Source organism: Stegodyphus dumicola, chromosome 1, assembly GCF_044657685.1.
Source record: "Stegodyphus dumicola isolate Sdum_Otavi_A_Nest chromosome 1, ASM4465768v1".
Taxonomy (NCBI): Eukaryota; Metazoa; Arthropoda; class Arachnida; order Araneae; family Eresidae; genus Stegodyphus; species Stegodyphus dumicola.
This window is the reverse complement of record NC_140768.1, coordinates 145,076,907-145,100,688: the sequence shown is the minus strand read 5'-3', so window position 1 is coordinate 145,100,688 and position 23,782 is coordinate 145,076,907. Positions and strand designations below refer to the sequence as shown.

At 29.9% G+C, this 23,782-nt stretch overlaps 1 protein-coding gene across 2 annotated transcripts in view; it reads right to left on the bottom strand.

Moving 5' to 3' along the window:
* Positions 1 to 23,782, bottom strand: part of LOC118180321 (S1 RNA-binding domain-containing protein 1-like) — a 155,332-nt gene that overhangs the window by 62,890 nt on the left and 68,660 nt on the right. For both annotated transcript variants that reach the window (XM_085821568.1, XM_085821573.1), the window contains exons 9-11: positions 10,087 to 10,183; positions 3,761 to 3,917; positions 2,382 to 2,590 (exon numbers count right to left, since the gene is read on the bottom strand). In XM_085821568.1, the coding sequence (XP_085677694.1) occupies positions 2,382 to 2,590; positions 3,761 to 3,917; positions 10,087 to 10,183 (463 nt within the window). The remainder of the gene's footprint in view (positions 1 to 2,381; positions 2,591 to 3,760; positions 3,918 to 10,086; positions 10,184 to 23,782) is intronic.

Below are 23,782 nucleotides of genomic sequence, written 5' to 3'. Positions count from 1 at the left end.
CAGAACCACTATACCACAAAGGCACACCAGGAAGATGGGAAAAATACCTTATATACCCCCTTTTTAAAGGGCAACTCAGGTTTTTAGGGGACCCAATCGTCAAATCCTTGGTGAGGAGAATCATCATCCACCACCCTTTTTAGTTTGGGCGTCACTGTAGTATCATTAGGTATTTTTTGGAAGCAGAAGAGATGAAAAATTAGCAACTGCCTTCACCGGGAATTGAACCACGGACCTCTGGAATACCAGCCCAACATGCAGAACCACTACACCATGAAGGAACACTAGGAAAGTGGGAGAAATACCTTATAAAGTATTTGTTGTTATCATGCAAGTGGCTGGCTATGCATAAGTTCCATTAAATCTCAGCAATTGCAATGCATAGCTTTCAGTACACCTTTTAGGTAAGTTTTAACTCTTGTCATGTTCTTTAAATTTGTTAAATTTGAAAACAAGAATTTATTTGAAACATGTGAAAGTTGATCGTTTATTAGCAGTTAATCAGATTTAACATAAAAGGGTTATGTATCCATTTATTGGTTCTATAATAAGATAATACATTGATTTAGCATAAAAGTGAGGTGGTATCATGCATGCAGTTACTGGTATCAGTAACAACATTTTGAGTTGTATGTGGTAGGAAAATGAATTGAAGATAGATGTTCTGTCCCAACCCCAGGGATATTGAGCCCATGAGAGGTGCATACAGAATTTGGAATTTGGAAAGATTCTTTTTTACTAATATCCACCATTCTGCTGTATTTAATCATCTTTATATCTTCTATTATTTAGTAATGTACTACAAACTTTTAATTCAGAGATAAAAAACACAGCCTACAAGGAATTACAAATCATTTAATTTGTAATTCCATAATCATATCATTAAAATTTGTATTTATAGTGAACTATACCCAACTGTGAGATTTCTTGTCAATTTTTATTTATGCTTTCAATTATTTGTTGAATTTTGAGCAAATTTGCACTATTTTCTAAGAAAATAATTACTCATTAGTTGATTTTTTTAATTTCCTTATAAACTTTTAATTCAGAGATAAAATACACGACCTACAAGGAATTACAAATCATCCTGTATACCACTGTAGTGTAACCAATAAGAAGCCCCACAGAAGCCAATTAAAAACATGATAAAAGCTGTGAATCACAGAAACTTTATACCCAATACATTGACTCAGCTGCAGGAAAAAGATTAATTAGTCAATTCAGTTTTACTTTAAACAGCTGCCATATATACTTTTGTATAACTGCTCCTAAGCATAAGTCAATGACACATTTTTCTGTATAATTTATGGAATTTTATAATGTCAGGCACATAAGTTGAAAGCAAAAACTCACACTACAGAGTGCCTATGTGAGCACTTGTCAAACATACAGGATAATAACCAAGCTATTGTCTATCTACCACTAGACCTGACTATCACCATAGAAATAGAGCCCAACTCATTTTTTGCAGAGGAGTCTGGAATAACTGGATGTTGCAAAGTAAAAACCATAACGAAATTTGGAGTTACTCACGCTACATCACTAGATACGTCCAAACTATTGTCTGTTTACTACAAGAATACCACTCGGCAGAAATTCCAGTTCTGTTTAAGGGAAAATAAGGACTTGCTCATTTTTCAAAGGATTGCCAGGAAAAAGTGGATAATATATTATGATTATAATATAATATTTAAAGCCAATTGAGCTTTATCACTAGATACCTTTCATCAATTTGCTTTAAATGGAAGGCTCAAAAATCAAAGTTGAAATTGTAACAAAATCATTTACATTGACATATGAGATGACAAACAGGAAAGCATGATGAAGAGGCGAAAATCCCTGTATCCCTATGGCGAAAAGGTAAATAGCAAGGATGAGGTTTAAAAATCAGAGGGAAAATATGATAAAAATTTAATATATATATATATATATATATATATATTTGGTTTGCCTTTTTAAATAACCTTTTTTTGTTTGTTGGTAATATAAAGTTTATACGCCATTTGTTCACTAAAATAAAATTCACTGGTGACAAAAATAACATTTTTAACCTAATATTTAGTTTTAAAGAAATTACATTGGTAGCTACAGTAAGAATAACAGTTACCTAAATAACCTAGGTACCTATAAAAAAAATTAAGTGCTATAATTTTGAATAAATAACCTAGGAACCTATAATATAATAAGAAAATTAAGTGCTATAATTTTGAACAAATATTTAAGTCAAAGTTTGATTTTATGGCAATTTTTGGGGGGTTTAAAAGTTACAAACAAGCATACACAATATTTTATATTTAAGTAAAAGGTGAAGTACAAATCATAAACAGAGAAAATAAAATAAGAAAAATACAGATGCTACACTAAAAGAGAAAAATATGAACCTAATTTGACGACAAACATGAGGTTCAATGAGACGATCATATGCATCTGATACACAGATTTGTAAGAAATCATATGTTGCTTTATCCATATGTTTTCTATTAAAAAAAGTATTCCAAATAAAACTGGTGATTGTTTTTTTGACTCCTTCAGGAATTTGAATTTTCACCTTCAAAACTTTCTGTTTCTCTCCCCGATTTAAGGCCATGACCTGTCAAAAATAATTTATAATATAGTAAAAGAACATACTTAATTTACAAAATTTTAAAATTATATTAATTTTGCCACATTATGAATAATAAATAGAATAAATCAAAGGGAATTATTAAAAAAATATTTACTGGATGTATTTCAGTGTTTAATGTTAACTCTTTATTATTATTATTATTATTATTATTATTAAATCACAGTCCCCCCCCCTAAGAATAGTACTGAATTTAAGTGATGTGTCTCCGAACAGAAGAAAATGATAATGTTATTATTATTTCATTATTACATTGGAAATTCAATTATCCAAATCACTAGTTTTTCTTTCTAACCAAGAAAAATTCAGCTTATTGTTAGTTTATGTGCATGCATTTTTAATTTTTTCTTGCAAGTCAATTAAAACTTAGCTTATTGCTGACTTGTTAATATAATACAAAAGTTTATTATTATTATTTTACGTCAATTTGTATTATTTACTTGTAGATTTAATTTACATCAATATAAAAATAATAAGCTCACTCAATTTTAGTTGGCTAGAAATAGGTCCCTAATTTTGTTCTATTAAAAAAAATAGTATAGACAAAATAAGGAACTCTTACTAAAGAAGCTTTAATTTATTATAGAAAACCGACAGAACAGAGTATGCACTGTAATTAATAAAGAATAAAAATATATTTTATTTATTAGGAAAATGCTTCAAATGTCCAAAAATGTCCGATTAAATATATATAAGAAATTACAAAGATTTTAACTTATATTAATTACATATATTATAAATAATAAATAAGGCTTCAAATTACTAAGGAACATGCTTATTGCTTTTAAATCATCCAGTCTTAAGCAATTAGAGGCTAATTAAATTTGGAGAATAAATTAAGCACCTTATGTTTTACCAAACTGGTAACTATGAAAAAATGGCACAAAAAATGGTACAAATGGCACAAAATTCAAATCTTGCATGAATTCTGGGACTAACTATATTTTTAATAATTATATTTTTATAACTCTATTTTTGCTTATTTATACTTGCTTCTTTTGGTAACTGATTTTGCAGCAGTGTGGAAGGTAAATTAAAGACCTATGTTTCATTCAATGGTTAGGATAATTCAAATTCTATTGCACATTAACTTTACAAATGCACAAGCCAGGCTAATATACATCAAAACATACTGACCTGATGAGGTGCAACATTGCTCAGAAGAATATTCAGATCAAAATAATTTTCATATTTAAAATTCTGAGTTTTTCCTCCTACAATACAGGCTTGCCGATCTTCTTTTTCAGCACTTGCTGTTTTTGAGCTGATGATACGAATTTGTTTATTCTGACTCCTGAAACAGAATATTAATATAAAACTTCTAAAAGCATTAAGCTCATTAAATACCAAAACTAACTTTGGAGATATGGAACAACAATATAAAGGGTGATCCAAAATTCCTACAAGATGTAATTTTGATATAAAACACTTTATAATTAAAAATTGTAAATTTTTAATTGATTCATCATAAAGTATACAGTATAGGATTATGTATAGAATTACATATCAGGTAAATGGCCTTCACGGCTTTGCTGGCACATACACACTCTTTTGTTGAAATTTTCCATGACCATTTTGCATAAAGAGAGATAAATTTCATAGATACAGTGCTCAATTTTCCTCCTTCAAAGTGTAGGAGGTCATGGGTCATGGCGATCAGACAAAAAAAAAAAGTCAAATGGTGTTAAATAGCATGCTCTAGGTCAGCATTTCCCAAACGTTTTTGACCACAGCCTGGTACGAGATTTTAAATTTTTTTCGAGACCCCCCTTATAAAAAATTCCTTTTGACAGCGCAACCAAAAATTAATTAGTGGTGCAGTTTCAAACACCCTTTTAAGATCGTTGTTGCATGAAATTTCAACTAAATTATGAATTTCTTGTTCACTAAGATTAAGCATTTCTTCCTTTTCAATACCGACAGAAAATGGATCTTTAATCCACATATTATTTGAAGGAGTATACGGAAAGTAGTCTTTAAAACTATTTATTAGCTCCATGAATTGAAACTGATAGTGTTTCAAGATGTAAATCTTATTCATCGTAGTTTGAATGGGTTTCAATAAATTTATGTTTCAAAAGATTGATTTAAAATTTCCTTTTGAAAGTCGTTTTTTCCACAGAGTCATTTTTTTAATTATTGCAGCAAATTTTTCCAATACTTTGAAAATATTTAAACCAAAGCCTTGCAAATGAAATTCAATTCATTGAATGTACCAAATATATCGCACAAATAAGCTACTTTTATTAACCACTCGAAATCGTGGAATCTGTCCTTAAATGCAAAAATAGAATCTTTTTTTTTAGATGATGGGTGTTTAGTCAGAAATACCAAGGCTTCGTCTTTTAGCTCAAATAGATGTTTTAAAACATTTCCTTTTGAAAGCCATCGTGAATTACAATACAAAAAGAGGTGTTTATGATCACACCCCATTTCCTTGCATAATTCGATAAAAAGGTCTGCTATTTAATGGACGAGACTTTATATAGTTTACAAACTCGACACATTCTTCCAAAGTCATGTTTAAATTTAAAGGCATTCGTTTTACCGCCAACGCTTTTTTATGGATACTACAGTGCACCCATACACAATTAATTGCTCATTCTTGAATTTGTTTAAACAAACCTTTATGACAGCCTGCCATTGCACGTGCTCCATCGCTACTTAGCCCAACACACTTCGCCCAATCAATACCGTGACTAGTGACAAAAACATTGGTAGCCTTAAAAATTTCATCTGAGATCGTTCTTGTTGATAGCCTTTTACAAAACAAAAAAAATTTTTGTATGGTGTCTTCGTCCATATATCTGATAAAAAACATTAGATTTGCATTATCCTCGATATCTGTGCTTTCATCTATTTGCAAGGTAAAAAACTTGCTCCTTTTTACTTGAGCAACTAGTTCTTCTAAATGTTTCATTTAGAAGTTCAATTCTCCATTTAACTGTACTATTTGATAATGGTATCGCCAAAAATAAACATTTTCCCTTTATTCCGCATAAATTATTTGCAACAATTTTCAAAGCGGGAAGTATTAATTTTTCTCCAGCACTATGAGGATACCCAATTTCAGCTATTAATTTGGAAATTTCAAAAGACGTCAAAGTGAAGTTTTTATTTGACTGGTGTGGTAAGAGTGTTTTTTTTTGGGGGGGAGGAGCAGCAATCAATTCATTTTTCTTATCAGTAAAAAAGTTAGTTAATTGGCTTATCAGAGTACTCAGAATGGATTGTGTTTAAATGCCATTTCAACTCTGAAGGTTTCATCCATTCATTTGAAAGTTGCTCATTGCAAATAACACATAGAGGCAAATTATTTTGACTGCTGCCGGCATTGAATCCAAAGCGTAAATATTCGTCACAATAGTTGCGAGTCCAAGTAGCTTTATGCTTGTTATTTTGTCGCTGTATATCTGCTTTAGGTGCTTCAGGCACAGTTTTTTCATGATCATGATGTTCAGCTTTGCTCGTGCTTGGTTGATCATCCTCATTAAACCTGTGGTTTTCTTGATTAGTCATTTATTCATTTTAAAAAAAAGGTTGAAAGCTTTAATAAAAAGAATTTGTTTATTAGTGATTGTTAAGAAAAAGTATTTTTATTACTTACCAATATGAAGTTCCTATTAATAATAGGTAATAATAACTATTGTCAAATAAAATAGGTAAAAAAAATTCAAACATAACCTTGTTTTGATACACGTGAGTTTACGGATCATGTACCAGAGAAGGCACTGAATGACGAATCAAAATCAGCGCATCAGAACATCTGAATTTAAACGGTCCGGTAGGAAATGGAGGTAAAAAGGGTTGCCACCTGCAGTACTTGTAAAAGTTTCAAAAAATATTAAATTTAGAGCAAAATGTTATAGATGTTTTGTGTTTTTACAAATTTTGCCACGACCCAGCTGAATTTTTGTGCGACCCCTTGGCGGGTCGCGACCGACACTTTGGAAAACGCTGCTCTAGGTGACTTATTTTGATCAAAAAATGGAAAACTAGATGACCAGGAAATGACTTGTGCAGTAATTGAATGATTCAATTCCTCAGATTGTATGTCAGGTGGCACTATCTTGTTGAAACCACATTCATCCACATCTATATTTTGCAATTTAGGCATAAAAAAACTAGATTATTTTTCCATAGTGAGCACAACTAACCATTATTGCCTGACCAACCACACTTTTGAAGAAGAATGATCAGATGATGCCTCTAGCCCAAAATCTGCACCAAACAGTGACATGTTACGGATTTACTTGTTTCTCAACAATCACTCTTGGATTTTCTGAACCCCAAATGCAACAATTTTATTGATTAACTAAGCCTTCAAGATGAAAATGAGCCTCATCGCGTAAGATGATTTTGTCCGAAAAATCAGCATCCACTTGTGTAAATTGAACTTTGTACACATGAACATGCAAATCTTTTATAAGAATACGCTGTAAAGAGCTTCTCAAAATGTCCAATTCTTGACCATCAGATGGTGCTGAATTAATGTCCCTGGACTCTCAGCAACACAAACTCTTTCACAGACTGCTTCAATGTTTTGTTGAAGGCTAGCCAGAGTGTTTAATATAACTACTGATCCAGTCCCTAAAAAGTTCTTAATTATTTTACAGTTACTGACGATAAATCATTATTCCAACTATATTTTGTATAAAAATTGTGAACTGCAGCAGCCAAACCTTCATTATTTTTTAATATTGCTTGCATTGCATCATAGAAAAAGCATTGTTCTTGTTTTGTAGTACTCTATTTTTAATAACCCTCAATTGTCACACGTTTTTCATTGGCAACATTATATAACACAAATGGCACAAAATTCAAATCTTGCATGAATTCTGGGACTAACTATATTTTTAATAATTATATTTTTATAACTCTATTTTTAATTACTAAAGGCTTGTTAATCAATAATATGGCTGCTATATATTAGGGTTACAGTTTGAATACTTTTAACAGAATTCTATCAAAATTTTTATGTTGTGCTACCACATATGTGTAATGCAAATTAGCAATTGTTGCCATCATAAAAGAGAAGATTTTTAATTTGCATTTTCATACAATCCTGTTAACTAACAGTCAATTTTAGTATTGCCATTCAGTTATCTTTTAAATGATAACATCTCGAGAAGCTGAATAATTTAAAAGCAATAATTCCATATTAACCCTCTCAGCAGCATGGTTTTTTGGATCATCATGAAGATCTGTATTTAAACAGCCTTTATTAGCTAAATTTGTATATTTACTTATTTTATCTCTATTTTCATTAACTTACATTCATTAAGATGACATTTATATCATTAAAAAAAGTAAGAAGGCAAAACATCTTAAACTATAAGATAATACACAGCAAATGACAAAAATAATCTTACGATCAGATAAAGCTGGTCATGGCATTCAGAGGTTAACATGCAATTTTTAAATGAATCTGGGTTATTCAAAAGTTATATGTAATTTATAACAGCAAATGATTCTGCCCTATGTGTGTCATAAAATAATCTAGTAATTAAAAAATTTTGAAAATTTACACTTCTAACGCCATTATATCCAACTCATCATTTTTATGAATATTTATAGCATTACTGTAATATATACAAATTATTTTTAATGCCTCATGTTATATATCTTGGGAGATAATCAATTGTTTTTTAAAAATACTCTTAAAATAAAGATGCCATTTTAGAAGTTATATTTATGTGTGCGTTACTTCATTATAATTCTAAAGTTTCGTTCCTTCAGAATTCCACTGCAAAAGAGGCAAGAAAAATTGGCCGAAGGCAAGTAAAATCTGCTATATATCTAGTCTCTGAAAGAAATATATGTCATATATCTGGAAAAGGAATCAATATCTTTTTTTTAAGTGTAATAAATTTGTAGCATTGTTTCACCATATTGAATATGACATAAAAATTTCTATAGCAAGGAGTGGGTATAAAGCCTGTAAAACAACTTTCCCTGCATATACACTACATTTGCAGAAAAGATTGTTTTACGGGCTAGGATTCTAAGCTCTTGCACAAACGTTTCCAACTTTGGATATACAGGTAATAGAATTAGTTTCTAAACAATATAAAATCTTTCTAAACATAAATTCTGTAACATTCAACAGTATTGTTATCTTTTGTATTATGTCTCGGAAATTAGTTTTCTCTTTTTCAAAAAGTTTATCAGTTGCTCATTCACTAATTATTTATACCTCCATAGGGGTTCTCAACCCTTTTTTGCAACATACACCCCTTTCATCACTGCTAGACGATCTAATATATGAATTCTAGTATAACTGCATAATGATGAATATCTATTATATCTACGTATCAATGTATATTTTAAGACCACTAGATGGTGTAAATGAAAAGTGTTTTAGGTTCAACTTCTTATCTGCCTTTCTCAGGGGTGATTTATTTATATTGGAGCAAATTTATGCTCAAGTACTTTTCAATGCAAAATAGAATAAGCCTAGCCATCATAACATATTTCAAAACATTCTGTACATAATAAAAGTATTTATGCTCAAATGTATTTATTTCCAGGTTCTGGGCAGTAAAAGGTTTCCAAAAAAACATGAAAAAATTTACACACACACACAAAAAAAGGGGGGGGGGGAGAATTGGACAAATGTACCAATTTAAAGAAAAACCAATCATTTTCCACTCTAAATACAGCAACAGCTTTTTCTGAGGCTATATGACGCCTTTTGGGGGGGGGTAACTTGGGAGTAATACTTAACCTTTATAAATACTAATGTTTTATAAATACATATATATATATGCTTAAGGGTTAAGGGAATTTCAAATGAACACAGTACACACAGAACTCACAAATAAAATAAATTTCCAGTGCCATTACTAAAACAGAAACTTCATGATGAACCTATGCAAAATTTTAATCTACTAGCAGCTGTAGAAGAAATAATAATTAAGCAATTCACACCTTCAAGAGCTCTTACTATTTTTTATTAAAAATAAAATGCTACATCTTCCAAATGAAGATCAGAGAACATTGTGCCAATTACTTTCAGTATTACAAAAATGAGTTGCATGTCCTACAGTAATTCATTCAGAAAGTGATTTTATTTGAATTTTCTGAATAACATTTCATAAATAGTGTTATTTTAAAACATTAGTATGGATACAGCTTTCTAATACCCTATCACAATGCTCTTCTAAAAAGACCTACATCTGCATCAGTTAGAAATATTGTTAAAAATAAACTAATTCCACAAAGTTTATCTGAAATTCATACAAAAGCTTCAAGTACAGTCAAAAATTATATAGACATGTACTCATAAATGAATGTTTTGAGACTTAACACTTCTGATAATGTTTCAAAATATAAACTAATTTTACATTTTACCATTTTGACTGTAATACTTTTTTTTTTTTTTTGTTTCATAAAATTTTCATTAGAATAGTATTTTATTACAATAAAATACTAGGGCATAAACAGAAGAAATTTACACTTACATTTGCCTCACAAAATCGAGTACTCTTCTGTCTTTTGCTATTACATCGGCTATTATATGCTGAATGCCGGTTTGAATTTCTTTTTCAGTTTCTAAACCTGTAATAGAAAAGAGAATAAAATTCTAGTGACTTGCAAATGACTTTTGAACACTAATTAGGTATCACATTTTTTTAATGTAGTAGGTAATTTTCAATCCCATATTTTAATTCAAGAAAAGCCATAAAGTACATTTTTAGATTAACTGGCACATTATTATGCCTTTCTGGCATACTTTATGCACATTCAAATATTTTTCCATGGTATCTGCCTGGTTAAAAATAAAATGGCAACAAGTGAAGTGAAGAAATGGATTGATCTAAGTATACAATACTATGAAAAAACAGTATTGCTAAAGATTTATTTAAAGTATGTGTGTGAGAAATTACTTGCAAAGTTTTTTAAAAAACTGTAACACTTTTACTCAAATTTTACAACAATCCCTAAGCCATTGCCTTTAACTGTTTATAAATGAATTAATTTTTAACAAATAAAGGACTTTTGCTTTGATGATTTCCCAAAAGGGTAAATATAATTCAGCACAGAACATGCAGTAAATTTGTTTTCATAGTGGAAATTCTGTTGCAAAAATACTTGGCTAAGTTGCAGAAAACCTTTAAAAACAACACTTATCTAAAATAAGAGTTTTTAAGCGGTATACAATATTTAAGGAAGGTAGAATATGTATCGATGAAGTATGCTCAGAAAATCATCCAGTTAAATTAATGAGCAACATGTCGATCAACTGAAATGTTTGATGCTTGGAAATCACTGTTCAACACTTAAGGATATTAATGAACAAGTTCCTATATCATTTAGATCCTGTCAAGTAATTTTGAAAGATTTCTTGGGCTTGTTGTACAATGCTTCTAAAGTGTTCCAAAATAAAAATGTGTTCAAATGGCTTAGACTCACAATAAGTCCTTCTTAAAATGCATTACTACTAATTACAGTATAAGGATCTACAATTTTTAAACAGAATTCAATAGACAAACGAATAATGTTAAAAAAATGAAGCAAGACCAAAAATAAAATGTCAAAGATCAAAATATTATTGAGCATTTCACTGTTATGGTGATGCTGATCAGGAAGTTTTACCAGTTGGCCATACTATTACTAAAGAATATTGTATTCTGCAGTGTTTGTGTGAAATAATTAATAAAAAAATTACCAAAATTTCAGGGAGATAACTCAGGAATTTTGCTAATTTTGTAATAGTCATTTACTCATTGTGCTTTTGCTGTTCATTAATTTTAGGCTACAATTTCAACAACTATGATTATGGAACCTAAGTATTCATTAGATATGGCAATGTGTGACTTTTTCTTATTTCTGTGGCTAAAATCACCATTTAATAGTCATCATCTGGAATCTAGTGATCCAATAAAAGAAAATTTGATGCAAGTTATGAAGAGATTTCATGAAAACTGCTTTAAAACATGTTTCAAAAATTGTAAAAAAACTATGGCATAAGCCCACTGCAGTTGGGATTACTTTAAAGGGGATTTAATAAATATTGACTGTAAATTTAAATTTTGTGTTTCATGGAATCACTTCAAATAATGATTATTAGCAACAGTATACCCAGGCAGCACGTCTCCAAAAATATACATATAATTTTGGTGAAATAAAGGTATGGTATTTTTTGCACGTTACTTTTACGAAATTTATGCGAATAAAAAAAGCTGAAGTTACTGTTGAATCTTTATCGTTATTTTTCACGTGTTATTTTTATGAAAATTATACGAATCCGAATGTACTGAAAGAAACTACTGCCTTTATGGTATATTTCATTCGTCACTTTTACGGATATTATACGAAGTCTAAAAAGACTGAAAATGAAGTTTATTAATTCAAAATATTTAATGTATTTCTGGCATTTCACTTTGTTTTCCTTTTTCCACGAACATGAAAAAAGGGTATGCAAATATTTTTTTCCAACAGCATTTTAATGTGTAATCAAAATTATTTCTGTTTTTAAATCGTCTTCATGTTTACAATTGATTTTCCTCTGGTTAAAAGCTTCTATGAATTTGAAAACAATCGTGATATTTTATATAAATTTAAATTACTTTAATCATTATTCTAGCATTCATATATGAGGCTAAAATTTTTCTATGAATTTTAACATGTGAACTAAATTTTGATGTGCATTTTCGCAAAAAAATATGCAAGTATTTTCTTAATTTAAAGATCTTCAAAATAACACATTTATTTTCTGATATCAAATTTTTTATTTTTATTCATATCAACACTTACATTAACTTACACAATTTCTTTTATGAAAATCCTATTACCCATTTAACTGGAATAAGCTGTATATTAAATTTGTGTACTTACTGAGTTTGGCACAATACTCGCCTTATTTTATTTAGCAAATGTGGGCAATTAAATTGGAACAAGACATGAATCTTTCATGTCGAGGAATAAAATAATAAATAGAACAGAAGATGCTCGAAAATGTTTAATTTCTTGAACATAGTTTAATGTAGACCAAAGGGTAATTAATTATAATCAAAGATATACTAATATTTTTATTTAATTATAATAATAATAATAACTCTACAAAATTGCAAGCTGAATCCTGATATTTTACGTATATTTCAGTTCCTTTAATCTTTGTTATTAAAATCACGAGACTAAAATTCTTTAATTTTGTTTAATGTACGGAAAAATAATACAGTGATTTTAATAATTTTTATATGAGGAAAAAATAAATAAATAATTATATTTTATATTTTTCCTGAAACAGTTAAAGACATTCTTAATATGGACATCTACAGAATAAGTACAAAGGTCCAGTTAAATGAACTCAAAATTTACATGGTTAATGTTACACTAACTCATAAAAATTAACCGGATTTACGATTATACACTGAGCATGTGCATACACAGACATTTCTATTTTTCCTAGAAATATTTAATTATTACTTTAATATAGAGATGCTGCGAATGAATATAAATTTATATAATTTAAAAATAAGTTTACTTCATATGCTAATTTAGAGGCTTTCTTAATATGTTTAATTATAAAGAAAAAAAAAAAAAAAGCATTGCAATTGTTGTTCACTGACCAATGGCAAAGCAGACACTTTCTACTTCCAGTTATGGCAGGATATTTGTGAAGTCGAAGTCAGCAATGGCGGTCGAAAAGAATGTTCATGGACTGGCATTTGTGACTGAATCCATCGATGTTACTAATTATTTGAAGAAAGTAAGTGAACATTTTATATTTTCAGTGGTTAATAGTCGTACTTTCTTCACCTATGTAAAATTTTATAAATAGCATCTTGTAGGAAGTGATTTTCCATGTATTGTTCTTTTGTGCATGTGCCTAATGATTCATTTTCAGGATTTGGTACTGTTAATGACATAGAATACCAAATCAATAAATTTAGTCTGTTTCTTACTGTTTGTGTCACTCCTGTTTGTATATGTCTCACCTTTTTATAGTTATATTATTTTTACTCAAATGTTTCAATATTTATCTTAAAGCACACTGTAATTAAACAGGAAATAGCTTTTAATGGCAAAAGAAAGGCATTATTAACATGATTAATTGTTCAGAAATCTGTTCTGGAAATATCTATCTACCTTATGTCAAAAAATAAAGCATGTAACTTTCATTTATTTAAGAAATTCAAAATTTTTTATTTGCTTAGTGTTTTCCCTAAAAATAATTTAATTTCTTATTTTTGAATTTAGTTTTATAAATTTGCTTTAATATATAATCTTTAACTCAAAGATATTGTGCTATTAAAAAAGGAAATTGTATGCGGGAGAAACACGGCTACTTTGTTCATTTTATTTTATATATACTGAATTTCCATGCACTTGTAATTACTGAAATATATAAAGTTTTCTTTAAGTCCTTTCATGAATGCATTTCTTTTTTGTTTGTTTGATTATGTTGTTTTAAAAGATCTGCCATAATTAAAGAAAGAAAATAAATTAAAGTAAGAATGCTTTACTTTCAGTTTTGAATAAATTTATTACTACTTACTGCAGCTTTAAGTTTCTCTAAACATAATTTTCGATGTCAAAACTTGATAGTTATGTCAATTATTAGAACTGCATGAAAATATTTATTGAAAAGTTAGTATTTGATCCAAAATACCTTAAATTATTTGAATTATATTTTATTAAATCATGTATTTTGATATAACTAGATAGTTAAAAAAGTGAAAATTGTAAATCTGCAGAAATGCTTATATAAAACCAAGAAATTGTTTATATTTTTGTTGCTTTTTCCCTTGTAAATTAAATAAATATGTATATATATTACAGTCTGGTGAGTCAGCACCCTGCTGAATTGTAGTAAACGAGACGTCCAATCTACTAGACCATCAATGACACAGATTTGGATTTTCTATTTCATAGTTATTGAAATCATAATGATATGTTTGTTTAAATTAGTACTATTTATGAATGTGACAAAAATAAATTCTGATAAGATAAGAAATGATTTATTTTCTATTAATTATGAACTGTAAATAATGTAACCAATTTTCTTCATAGTATTTATTAAACATTTTTTTTAAAAAAAGGGAGGTAGTCTTATTTATACAATTCTTGCCTAGTGAGATACCAAGAAATAAAACATTTCAGGAATTTTCACTCAGTATATCTTGATGTGTAAAATCATGTTGTTGAACGCCATATTACTTTTTCACAGGAAAGTAATTTTATTGATCTAACATCTGCATAAATCAAACTCTTTTTAAGAATGATTACAGTTTCTAACTTGAAATTTTCACATTTAGAAAAATGTGTTTAATGTAGTTTTAGTTTTCCATGGAATAGAAAAGGTTTTAAAAATGTTCAGTTGTTAAGAGGGAAATAATATAAAAGAGATTGTCCTGATATAGTTTCAGCTGGAAATGAAACTGAACTTTCGGATAGTGAAGATGAAATTCTCTGCATTTAAGAATTCTAATAAAACTGATTAATGAAAATCCTATGATTCATGTAGATATTCTTCTGTCATCAAGACCAGATTCAGAAATGTGTGTCTATATGCATGCATTTTTAAATATAGGTGCTCATGTGTGCATGTGTTTTTTTTTTTATGTATGTATGTGTATACTCATACACATATATGCACGTACATGCATATACACGTGCTTGCATATCTATAGTGGAATCTTGAGATATGAGTTTAATTCGTTTCAGCATTCAACTGATATAGCGAATTTCTCGTATTCAGAAACAAGCTTCCCCATTGAAAATATTGGACATCCATTTAACTCGTTCCACACCCCAAAAATATCAACATTTCAATATCAAGTCAATTTTCCCTAATAAATAACACTGGTAAATAATATAACCATAGTTTAACTTTCTGTCACCGACCTTTTAACTTCTTCTCGTTAATCCACACCAACAGCAGCTTCTGAACATTCGGGAGTTTTTTATGGTGCTTGGAAGCAACGGTAACTCCTTAGGCTACATCAAGTTTCTTAATTTCTTCCTGCTTCTTCAGAATAGTGTTGATTATTTTTAATGTCGAAAGGCTGCAAGTCTTCACCAATTCCGTCACCATGCTTATGTTTATCTATGATTTCTTTCTTAATATCGACGGCCACGGCCTCCTTATTTTTCTTTGCAGCACTATCTGAGGCAACAATTTTCTTGGAAGGCATCTTGAAATAATTATTTTTAGGTTAAATGTCAAAACAATAAACTTACAAGTGCACAAACACATATATAAAAGAACACTGAGTAATCTGACGAGGGGATTCTAAGCTAACTTGAATTGAGCCGAGTTGAGCAGGATAGGAAAATGGCACCACCCATATCAACAGCTTGGCTCATTAAAATGTTTTTCTAGTGAATGAAGTACGGCCACTAAGTCATGTTGGATATGTTGCAAGCTAATTTTCTATTCTACATTAACTCAATTAATCTTTATGTCCTGTTACAGATATATTGGCAGAAACAATGAACACCTGACATTCGAGAAGAAAAATAATAATGTTGAATGTAATATATTAGATGGTTAACTGCAGTTTGGCAGCTCATTAATAATCTTGCACATATTGATTATGAATAATTTTGACAATTATCGATATTCTCAATAGTATAAAATTAGGCAAGCAGCAGCTTTAGTTTAGCACCCATTTTAAATACAACTCTCTTAATTTCGCACACACTCTGTATTAGAAGGCTCACCAACAGCCTAGCTCAACACTGGTAGTTCAGTCCGAGGTTTGAATCCCGCGAACAGGCTGCCTGCATAGGCGTTTTTGTTGTTTTCCCCATGCGTAACGTACGAGCCAGTTTCCCTTAGAAAGTCCTTCATGAAGGAATCCCTTACCTTAGGCAGATAGCCCTATTCTTCTTTGTCATAATCAAATAAACCTAAACCAAACCTGTTACAAATGTATTTTTATGTTACTAAAATAGTAAAATTTAACTTACTAAAATAGTAAAATTAATTGTAAAATGACAATAAACTGGATGGCACAAACAGCCCTCAGAGGGCCATGGCCGGCAGTGCCTTAATATCTGCTTTCTAGACAGTGAACTCCGTGGTGTTTGTGCATAAGAAGTCAGCTTGTTGCTGCCCCCCCCCTCAGTGTTTAGTCCCCGATGGAACTTGGTACTAATTTTATCGACCCACTCAACCTTGCCCAGCCTGGGAATCGAACACCAGACCTGTAGTGCTGCTGCGTGACGCACTAGCCACTGTGCTACCGAGCCTTCCTAAAATAGTAAATTTATGAAAATTATAAGAAAAATGCAAAATATTTAGATACTTTTCCGTTTCACTGGCACAAATCATGCCAAGCAGACGTTATTGTCGACAACACACAGTATACACATAAAAAATTTTAACAAATGTTAGTTCTAAGAAATTTTTATTTTAAAGGCATAAACATTTTAATATCATTTAAAATTTTGTAAAATGACAATAAATAAAGACAATTAATTTGTAAAAAGAGATTAAGAATTTCCTGTGCTTTCATGGTACAACATCCTGATTCACCGTTTCATATCACATGACCCTAAGTGATCTCATCTCATGTAAACTACGCTAATTCTCTCAGTAATTATCTACATTAATTTCAAGTTAAATCTTAATTTGGAATACAAGTTTAAATGCAAGAATTATTTCATTTCGTACTCAGAAATTATGTAAAACTGCAGTGCTTTACTTCGCTAGTGCATTCTCATTAAAATTGATGAATTTAACCCTTGACTTTGCCTTTTCTATATTTTCAGGGAAGCGGTGTGATTGCATCCTAATTGATTTAATTACTGCGAATGGCCTTAGGACATAAAATTAAACTATCTGGTAAAAATTATATTTAATTGTATGCCAGTATTGAAAGAAACATTCAAACTTGATAGAAATGGCTGCGATTTGTTTTGAAAATGAGACGTAAAAGGTTACTAGCGAGGATATTCCATTTGGCATCGGTTGTACCATTTTGGGCGACTTTATCGCTTGCGCTGGCAAAATGGAAAAGTACCAATATTAGTTGGCAAAGGTAAGGTCTAATTGAATTTAATAAGTTGGAAATACTGTCTTTCTTTCCACGAGTTAAAAAATAATTTCATATAAAATTTTTTTCAGTTTTTCATGTTATTTGTTTAATGTTACTGTAATCTGATTTATCATATTTAGTCACATATTTCATCCCTCTTTGCACTATAGTATATATTTCAAAGGACTTATCAGTTTCAGCAGTATTCTTTTTACCAGTATACAATTTTACCATAAGTCTGTTTCTAAATCATATCCTGAAAAATTAAGGAGTAAAGTACACAAAGAAGGAAAATATGCAAGTAAATAATGGCATTTAGTGTTGTTTATGTGTCTAATATTTGTACTAGATTGTAAAAGTTATAAAATTCTATTAGCTTATATTCTTTTTTAAATTGAGATGCTTCTTTGCACCCAAATGGTTAAAGCCTTCCAAAACTGGTACTTTGGCCTAACTTCTATTCCTTAAATAATCCAACTGCATACAGTTTTACTCAACTTCTGCCATGTGTAATATGAACAGTATTAGCTTTTTTTAAATATATCTTTTAAAACTATTCCATCAGGTAGATTTCTTTTATATTTTGTCTTAATTGAGTCATCCTGCTAATTAAAAATTTATTGAAGTTAACATGTTAAGTTTTTGTGTGTATAATTCATTTTAAGTATGTGCAAGCAAATGCATACGTTAACAGTTACATAAAATTATGTTTTGGGTATCTAATTCAGAAATTTTGGGGCTGGTTTTAGAAGATTTATTAATGATTTATAACATATTAATATTGGTAAAAAAATTCTGTGTATATTTTTTAAAATAGCTGTGTCAGCTGGTAGAGGTAAAAAGCTTCATGTGGATCCTAAATTAATATTATGAGGAAATTTTTCATTTATTTAATAAAGAAAATATTCAAGCCACAATTAAATTTTTTTCACTGGATTATTTGGATACAAAGTTTGCAGCAAATATTTCCTGCAACAGAAATGACAATTTTTATTTTGCTAAGACTGGAAATTTAGTTGGTGAAAGCAGTAACCCTATTTTAAAATGTTAAATAGGAAGGATCATTCTACGTGGCTTTTAACTTTTTTATGGTATTTATAATTTTATTGTTATTCAGCTTTCTGTTTGTTTTCTTGTTTTGCTGAGTATGCACATGAATGTAGACTTAAAATATTTTATATTGCAAACAGAGATGCTATTGTTATCACAATTAAAGATTTATGTTCTGATTCTGGAGGAATTTACTGATAATACTTTTGATTGTGTATTGGTTTCTGGTTTATAGAAATGTGTAAAATAGCCTGTTAATGCATATACGTATGTTAATCACACGTATATGTTTATGAAGTATTCTGTTATATGTATATGGTGTTGTGATTGGTTTTCTGCCTACTCTTAATTTAAGAAAAATGTTATCTGTAAAAAGTGAATAGTCTTTACTATATATATGAGTAAAATTGGAAAGGCTAATGCTATATAATTAATACAAAATTAAGTTTTTTCTCATGTACATAAATACAAAGCCATTAAAGACTCTCTTTACCTTACAATTCTAAAAAAATCTTTAGGTATTTTTTACTTGAAATTATAGGCATTGTGTAAAGTATATAATTGAAGTTTATTGTGTGATAGTATGAAATTAAATTTTTAATTACTGAAAAGTAAATTTTTAAATATGAAATACTCAGTGCATTTTATATGCTCTTTTAATACTTCAACTATATTTAAAAACTGAAAACATCTGAAGTGTGAAAATATTACAATTTTTTCTTTTTCTTGTTTAGGAGCTGTTCTCAAAACGTTGGGTGACAAAGAATTCACTTTTACAAAAATCGAGCAGGATATTAAAGACAGCGAAATATAGAACAACAAATATGGTGAAGCTGAATGAAATCTATGTTAAATTTTATTATTGAAAAAATTATGCTCTTCAGATTTAATGTTAGTTTTTATTGTTTAACAGTAATTGCAGATTTCGAATACCTGTAAAATAAACCTAATTCTTAAATTAATTTCATGTGTATTTCTTTTGCTAGTTTTACAGTTCATAATACTTCAAACAACTTGAAATTTGATACTTGTTAATTTATGTGGGATATGCTCATATTAATTTTATAATTTAAATAACTCATTGTCATCAATCATATGAGCGTAATCTAAAATGCACAGTATTTGACAACAATTTAATAAAAAATTAGCCAACTTCTAATTGCTTTCTTTTGTCCAACTGCCTCCTTTTTAAATCATTTAATACCATAAAGCTAGTTGATGAAAAAAATAATTGGTATGTCCACATCAACATGTACATTTATAATGATGTTAGAGAAAATGTCACATGACATAAACATTTAAAAGCTTCAATATTCCTAAACAAATTAACTTTTTAAAATTTCACGTGGTATATAAAATAAAGAACATATTTAGGTAATTTTGAATTTGCATAATTTTATGAACTTATTTATGAAATTAAGTGACATTGTAAAAGGGAACTTTTTAAAAACGCCTCAATAAAGTATTTCTTTTGTAGAGGTGAACGTTTAGTACTGATCTAATATATTTATAAGATTTTAAACTGAGAAAGATAACAATAATAGATTACAATACATTGCAAGGTTGATAAATGTAAAATTTTTCCATATCATAATTATGTTTGTAACTAAAACAGAAGTTACTTGATTAACTTACATGCAAATTAATAATATTTTCTTTAACCTTTTCCCGTGGGCTACAGGGGCCAATTTCGAATGTATTTTGGCCATTTAGTCACTTATTTTAATTGAAAGGAACAGAAAAACAAATCGACAGGTTCTTGCACTTCCTAATCCATATTAAGGAGTAAATTTTAAATCTCCATAGTTTACTGAAATTTCTTGAGACACATTTAAAGTAGTGAACGTGCGGGACATATATGTCCCAGCCCCCTGGAAAAGGTTAACATGTTTTTGATAAACTTAATTTTAACAAATGAATATATATATTTGTGTAATTATCTGAAGATATGAATGCAATATTTGGGACATTAAACATTTATCTTCAAGGAGAATAAGCAAAAATTCAACTTGGAAGTAACTATTGGAAAAGGTAAGTTTTCTACAATATCCCTCCTGGTCTATAACAATTTTAAAATTTAGTATACTCATTAAAATAATCTAAATGTATGATGTTTTCTTTTGCACTACAGTCATTTACTGAATTCGGTAATTAACTATGTTGTACTTTAGATAGAAATTAACATAGATATTCCCCGTATTTTACGGTACAAAAACGTATATATTTGATAGTAATTGACCGAAATCTTCCCATGTTTTCTTTGCATATGTAAATGACTTTGGTAAAAATTTAGTCCAATGTCTGCTTCTCTTTACTGTGTATAAATGCACATTTTCGGTGAAAAATTTGCATGAATCTCCAATTACCTTTTTACTGCATTTTTTGTTAAATGTACTTATTTTAATCTCATATTTTTTTATATAAATCTATGCAAAAATTTTCTGCATGTTATGATTAAAAGATATAATGTCATTTTTATATCAAATTTTTACATATCCGCCTTTAAGGTTGTGGAACAACTCAAAATGACAGCAATGAAGCTGCACGCTCCGACGTTAATTTCCCCCTCACCCCCGCTAACTGAAATTGGACTTGATCCAAAAAGAAGGCGAAACATTCTCTTCTTGTATGACTCACTTCTCGCATTATGCAATAGACAGTAAACAACACTTGTAATCATTGCTAGATATTTTTTTGTTCTAATACCTAATAAATATGTTATTTTGTGTTTGCTAATATAATGATCCTGTTCCTTACATCCGCAGCTTGGATTACACTTTATTAAGGTAAGAACTTTAATTCTGTTTTATTCATCTGCTCGTCTTGATTTAGCGAAGTTGTAACAGTAAACAAAAATGAACCACGAATACCTTCAACAATAGATTATGAGACCGACAGTATGTTTACTTCAACTAAACGCATAAAATATATCGAGATAAGCTATCAAGAATAAAAAACAGAAAAGATACTTTGCCATAAATTACCGCTGGATAATCTGAAAAAGGAAAAGCCAAGCCTATCTTCAAAAGCAAAACAAAACTGCATGGTTGTGTACTGCGCATTCGAAATACAGAATTAGAAATGGCTACTAGCTGCGAAAATAAACATTCGATCATGAAACTAAACAATAACAACTATCAAGTATGGAAATACAAATTTGAAATTATCCTGAAAAAGGAAAATTTATGGGATTTAATAGCAGATGATACACCAAAAGAAATAAACGTCGAATGGAGAAAACGAGATGAACAAGCACAAGCTACCATTAGTTTACTCGTAGAAGACAACCAAATCATACACATATGAAATAAAACGACAGCCAAAGAAATATGGAATGAATTAAAGAAAATACATGAAAGAAAGAATCTTTCCAGTAAACTTTACCTTCTGAGAAAGCTGTATACGTTAAAAGCAGAAAATGAATACAAACTTGAAGAACATGTCAACAAAATGCTCGAAATCGGTGAAGAAATAAAGGACAGTCACATTGCAGCGCTCTTACTAAGCGGCTTACCAAAAAGCTACGAAAATCTTATCACAGCTTTAGTAGCACGCCCAGAAGAAGAACTAACGCTGGAATACATAAAAACAAAACTCATTGACGATGCTTTAGAAGAAAAGAAGGCACGCGAACAGAAGAAACAACTACCTTCAAAACGAATTTTAACACAAAATTCAAGCATTTCAATCAACGAAGATGCAATTATTGCAAAAAAATAGGACACTTAGAAAAAGAATGCAGATTCTTAAATAACCACAAAGAAAAAGATAAAAACGAAAGTAACTCATTTTTCAAGAATGAATAAAGGAAACTATGGAAATAAACAGAAAACAAAAGTTGCTGTAAACGAGGATACACATGAAGATGAAAACGAAAATAAGAATCTTGAGAAGACTGAGAATTACACGTTCGAAGTCACCAAAGAAAGAAAATCTCAAAACTCAAACTAGTCAGTTGACTCAGGTGCTACTTGTCATATGACCGATAACATAAACTTTTTCACCAAATTGGATAGAAGAAAAACTGAGCAGATAACAATTGCTAACGGCATGCAGATGAAGTCCAAAGGTATAGAAGAAGGATACTTATACTGTACAGACAACGAAGATAACGAAATAGAAGTGAGACTCGTAGATGTTCTGTACGTTCCTGACCTAGAAGAAGGACTGATACTCGTACGAAAAATTACAAAGAAAGGATTAACAGTTGAATTTGAAGAAGATATTTGCAGAATAAAGAAGAAAAATAAAACCATAGGAATTGCTAAAGCAGAAGGAAATTTACATACCGTAGTTGAATCGCAAAGAAGAAAAGCCAAAATTGAAGCTGCAGAAAGAAGAGAAAATAGTATAGATCTTTGGCATAAAGGCTAGGACACAGAAATTATGAAGCAATCAAGAGGCTAAAGAATGATGACCTGGCAACCGGAATAAGGATTGATGGGGAAGCCAAAAAGGAAAAAGAATGCGAATGCTGTATCAGAAGCAAAATGACTGAATTGCCGTATCCCAAGCTAAACAACTATAGAGCAAAATCAGTTCTAGACTTGATACATTCAGATATTTGTGGACCAATCGGTACAACATCACTAGGAGGAAAGAAATACTTCATAACGTTCATCGATGATCATTCAAGATACACAACGATCTATCTGCTAGCTACAAAAGATGAAGCTTTCTCCAAATTAAAACAATTTGTAACCATGACGAAGAACAAATTTGGAAAGAAGCCAAAAGTCTTAAGAACAGACAATGGAGGAGAATATACAAGCAAAGTGATTGAAGACTATCTAAAGGAAGAGGGAATCAAACATCAAACCTCCGTAGCATATTCACCGCAACAGAACGGTAGAGCAGAAAGAAAAAATCGATACTTAATGGAAATGACAAGATGCCTGCTACTCGATTCAGGACTCAAAAGAGAATTTTGGGGTGAAGCCATAATGACAGCCACCTATCTACAAAACAGGCTACCATCAAGATCAATTGAAAAAATACCATATGAAATAATAAGAAGCCAAATCTAAGCCATATCAGAGTTTTCGGCAGCACAGCTTATTGTCGAGTTCCAAAGCAGAAAAGAAGCAAACTAGATGAAAGAGCAGAAAAAGGAATTCTT